The sequence below is a fragment of the Rutidosis leptorrhynchoides genome, chromosome 3, assembly GCF_046630445.1.
Source record: "Rutidosis leptorrhynchoides isolate AG116_Rl617_1_P2 chromosome 3, CSIRO_AGI_Rlap_v1, whole genome shotgun sequence".
Classification (NCBI taxonomy): Eukaryota; Viridiplantae; Streptophyta; class Magnoliopsida; order Asterales; family Asteraceae; genus Rutidosis; species Rutidosis leptorrhynchoides.
The window spans coordinates 294,365,283-294,370,467 of record NC_092335.1 but is presented as its reverse complement, the minus strand read 5'-3'; the positions used below and the strand labels follow the sequence as shown (position 1 = coordinate 294,370,467).

The window sequence follows — 5,185 nt, the reverse complement described above, 5'->3', positions numbered from 1 at the left end:
ATAGTGGTTCTGTTTCCACATTATTAAAAGGATACAGTTTATTCCGCTAAGTTTCCACAGATAGTTAAGCATACCGTAGATCGCGAATATTTCGAATACTATAAATAGGGAGCTTGGCCTCTCATTTATAGGTTGTTGATTCTTTGTCATTTGCCTGGACCTTTGTAATTTTCACTTGTGACTTTGCCCAAGAAACTTTTACATTGAGTTAAGGTGAATCATGCTAATTAACAATCAAGACCGGGTCGGGGTGGTTGATCACTTGATAGTTAAAGTGAAAGACGATCATCGGGGCCCAAAATAATCATCAAACATCCCATCCTCCATCTTAATCTCATTGCACTCAATCCGTAATTAAGTAACACATTAATTAGGGATTGATCAATTGGCGCCATCCGTGGGACGCGTTTTAAGAATTAAACTTGAAATTTTTTGTTTTGTGCTATCAAACGATTAATTGGCTTGTTTAATTCTAATCGTGTGTTATTTTGATGATGCACAGGCGAATACGTTTGTAATCGGTGGTAAATTGCTTGATTAATTGGAATAATGAGTAACATCGGAATTGATAGTGGTATTGTTGTTGGTGTGCAAGCAAATGTCTAGAAAAGAGGAAGAAAGCGAAAGTTGGCACGAATGTATCAAAATTGGCAGTTCGCGCTAATTAGTTTTCCAAAAATGCAGAGCGATGATTTCTCTGAAATGCCGATAGTAGTATCGTAAAAAATCGCGGAAACTGGAATCACGGTCATGAAAGTTCATGTTGATAATGGCAATAGCGTTGATATTGTTTATGAACAATGTTTTGTTCAACTGTCGGAGAGTATTAGAGCAACTTTACAACCAACCGCAGCTTCGCTAACCGGTTTTACGGGAGAATCCTCGTTGCCTATGGGCGTTTTGCCCTTAGATGTTGAGCTTGTTGATGAAAATAATGATGGTTTAGTGCGCCGAGCGTGGCTTGATTTCTATGTTATGCGAACCTCATCTCGCTATAACATGTTGTTAGGTAGGACTGCCTTAGCTAAATTTGGAATTGTTCCATCTACAATTCATGGCATGATAAAATTCGCAACACATAAAGGTATCGCGAAGATAGGTTCAAAGAGCATCATACCCATCTGTGCGGCTGTTAATGTAAAAAGTGCAGAGCAAGAAACCACTGACGCCGTAGACAACATGGTAATGGTTAATCCTGCATATCCCGGGCAAAAAATTAAAGTAGGATGGAATGTTAGTGCGGATACCAAGAAACAAATTGTGCAGTTAGTGCAGTACATAGATGTTTTTGCTTGGTGCGAAAATGATATGACTGGTATTCCGCGTCATATTGTGGAACACAGACTTAATGTAAATCCAGCTTTAAAACCTGTAGTGCAGAAGCGAAGAGGCAAGGCCCCGGATCGCGTGAAATGGCTGTGTGAAGAGGTAACAAAATTGGTGAGAGCTTGATTAATAAACAAAATATACATATAAAAGGCAAAGAAAACAGGTGTTTCTGCGAATGCTGATGCAATGGTTGATGATTCGCAGAATGCCTTGTCATTTCCTACACAAACAAATGCTAATGCCACTACGAGTAAATGATAGTGCTCCAAATGAACATATATTTAGGCGCAATATCCTTCCAATATGTAAACCTTTTAGTTGCAATTGTTCTATTTTTATGTAATAATCGTTTAAATAAATAAGTGCGAAGACAAAAGACAGAATTCACGATTGGAAGACGCAAATGACCAAAAAGCTAAAAAGTACAAAGTACAATCCAAGTGGTTCAATTTATTGATGAGAAACGCCTAAAAATGACAAGCGCACAAACCGCGAAATGCAAAGTACAAGATATCTAACCGTACGAAAATGCGTTCAAAAATTTGGAACTGAGACATAAACCGAGCATCAACGTACAACTCAACGGAGCTAAAATTACAAGTCAACTATGCACAAGAATATAATATAATATATATAATTATATAAAATTATATATTATTATATTATATATTATAATATTCAGCAGCCCACGTTTAACTCAATTTGGTGAGCTGGAATCCGAAGCTCCGTACTCGCGGAGCTGTAAGGCACAAAAGTACCGCACTCGCGGAGCAGTACAGTTCAAAGTGGGCCTATAAAAGCTCACGCATTCTGCTCGAATTCTGCATCCCTTTTTCACTCAATCTCTCTATCTATATACGATATATATATATATATATATATATATATATATATATATATATATATATATATATATATATATATATATATATATATATTTATAATATTAAAGTTTAATTTAATATTAATAATAATAATTTGGGTTATTGTAAGAAATGTTTTACGGGTTTTAAAGTCGGAACTCTGTCCGTGTAACGCTACGCGATAAATAATCATTGTAAGCTATGTTTTCCTTTTTAAATTAATGTAACGTAACTAAGTTATTATTATGCTTATTTGAGCCGAAGTAATCGTGATGTTAGACTAAATATTAAAGACGAGGTTATTGTATTTTGTACCATAATTAATGTTTGAACAAAAGACCGACACTTGTGGGCATTTGACTATGGACTATTAATAGATGGGAGGTATTGTCTAATTGAGTGACAACTCATTGGAGTCTGTCGAACCTATCTTCAAATTAATTAACTTAATAATTAATAATGATTATGGTTGTCCTATTTAGTGACATTCATACGGAATCTATTATAATCATTTAATTAATTATTCTGGTTGGGTAATTGATTATTCAAACTGATCAAGTGGGTAAATTAATATTCATATCTAATCAAAACAGGGTTGGATTACATACAGTGATAACTGGTGTAATTGTTGACAGAAGTGATAACTACGTCACAGTTTAAATCTTTAATTAGTTAGAATATTTGATTTCGAGTATAAGGGTAATTTGACGAGGACACTCGCACTTTATATTTATGACCGATGGACTATTATGTATAAAAACCAGATAGGTTTCAAATAATCCAGGACAAAAGGACAATTAACCTAAAGTAGTAAATTAAAATCAAAACGTCAAACATCATGGTTACGGAAGTTTAAATAAGCATAATTGTTCTATTTTATATCTCATCGTATTTTTATTTACTGTCATTTTATTTATTGTCATTTTAATATTGTTATTTATTTTACACACTTTAATTATTGTCATTTGTCTTTACGCTTAAAATATAAAATCGACAAACCAGTGATTAAACGGTAAACCCCCATTTTATATATTCTTATTACTATATATAATTATATACATTTTATATAAATATAGTTGTTAAAAATATAGTACGTATTCACTAGCTCCCTGTGGAACGAACCGTACTTACTAAAAACTACACTACTCTAAGATTAGGTACACTGCCTATAAGTGTTGTAGCAAGGTTTAGGTATATCCATCTATATAAATAAATAAAACTTGTATCATATTTTGCCGTATTTCATATTAAAAATAAGTATATTTCGTACCCCTTCGCTCGCACATCAAGTTTTTGGCGCCGCTGCCAAGGAAACGAAAGCGAAACGCTATATTCTAAAAAAATATTAGTTTTTAAGCTATTTTTGTAAAAATATATAAGTTTTAAAAAAACATAAAAAAAGAAAAATATATATCTATATTTTTAAGTGTTAAATTAAAAAGTTTTTATTTTTATTTTTAGTTACAAAAACTAATAAGTAATTTTTTGTTAAAATATAAGTTATACTTAAATTATATTTTATAAAAATTAAAATCATAAAAAGAAAAAAAAATTAAAATATAAAAAAAAAATATGAAACTGCCCGAACCAGTTTGAACCTGCCATCATCTGAGACTGCATACCTCTACTGTCGCGGAGCACTTCTGGGCCTGGATACCGCAGTCGCGGAGCTGTCTGACAGGTCAAACCTCAGACTGCATTTATTACGAAATTAGGGTTATTTAATTATTATTATTATTATTAATTAGGGTTTAATTAAATTAATAATTAGTATTAGTTTTAGTTAATTTTGTATTTTAAGTTTTAATTAGTTCTCTTAATTTATAAATTAGTACCTTTTTAATAAATAAAATAAAAATATTATTTTTATAAAAATTGTATTTTTATAACTTTAAGTTTTATTTTTATATTTTGTATCTTTATATTCGTTTAGTTCGTAATTTGTATATTTATCGTTCGTAACTAGTTTTAAGTTATAGTATTTTTCCATAGTTATTTTATATTTCTAAATTTTTAGGCTTTGCCGTAAAACCCTTTAAGTGCTATTTCTTTAGATTAAGATTTAGGTGCCTTAGAATTTTGCGACGCCGTTTTAAGATTTTAGTGCCTAATTAAGTTATTGCCGTTTTGGATATAGAATTCCTTTAAGCTTTAATACCTTTAGGCGCAACTTTTTAGTCTTAAATTTTTAGACTTTTAAGTTTCGACGATTTACTTTCTTTTTATTATTTTTCGACTTTTTATTTTTCGACGTTTTTCGACGCGCTTTATCTTTTTCATTTCTACACTCTAGTTTTTAGGACATAGAATTTTCAAAGTTTTCTTTAAATTTTGACGAAAAATTATTTTAAGCGGTTAAATTGATAGACATCCAAAATTTTATGCTTCGTAGTAATAGTTGGATTTGTTAGTGGCTGAGTTGTGGATTTTCCGATTTAAAGGATCCTGGCTCCTTGCTGCATATTTTGGCTATTCGAAACGTGGGCAAAAGCAGAAAAGTCTATTAATTTGATAACTTATATAATTTCTAGTAGGATATTTAGTGAATGCACCGAGCAAAACGTTCACAACCTTTCATACGTTCACCACCTGTAACTCGATCAAGACATCTAGCCAATATTGTCGACGTTGATTTTTCTTTAGAATCATCATCTAGTCGAACAAGTACTCCAATTCAAATTTCTGATAATCCATTTTTTGAACCCGACTTCACAATTGAGAACCCCGAGGATATTCAAGGACAATTCCAAGATCCTGAACCACTAATCATTCCTCTTAAACAACAAACCATTAAATCAGAATCCTCTAGTGATTCGTATTCAACAAATTCAATTATGGAAGTAATGGAACCTCTAAGTATGGAAGATCGAATGAGACCCACACGCACGGGCCAAGGACACGCCATTATTTAGCCAGACATTAATGCGCCAGATTATGAAATCAAAGGACCAATTCTACACATGGTAACTAATCAATGCCAATATAGTGGTACG

General features: G+C 32.1%; 1 protein-coding gene across 1 annotated transcript; it reads left to right on the top strand.

Annotated features, from left to right (window-relative positions):
* Positions 1 to 750: 750 nt before the first annotated feature.
* Positions 751 to 1,587, top strand: LOC139901030 (uncharacterized). The gene is made up of 2 exons (XM_071883771.1): positions 751 to 1,428; positions 1,480 to 1,587. The coding sequence occupies exons 1-2, from the start codon at positions 751 to 753 to the stop codon at positions 1,585 to 1,587; spliced, it is 786 nt and encodes a 261-aa protein (XP_071739872.1).
* Positions 1,588 to 5,185: the final 3,598 nt, after the last annotated feature.

Excerpts from the sequence above, each read along its gene's own strand:
- LOC139901030 (XM_071883771.1), top strand. The coding sequence starts at position 751 with ATGAAAGTTCATGTTGATAATGGCAATAGCGTTGATATTGTTTATGAA. Across the intron at positions 1,429-1,479 it reads TGAAATGGCTGTGTGAAGAG|GCAAAGAAAACAGGTGTTTC; the intron begins GTAACAAAATTG and ends TACATATAAAAG.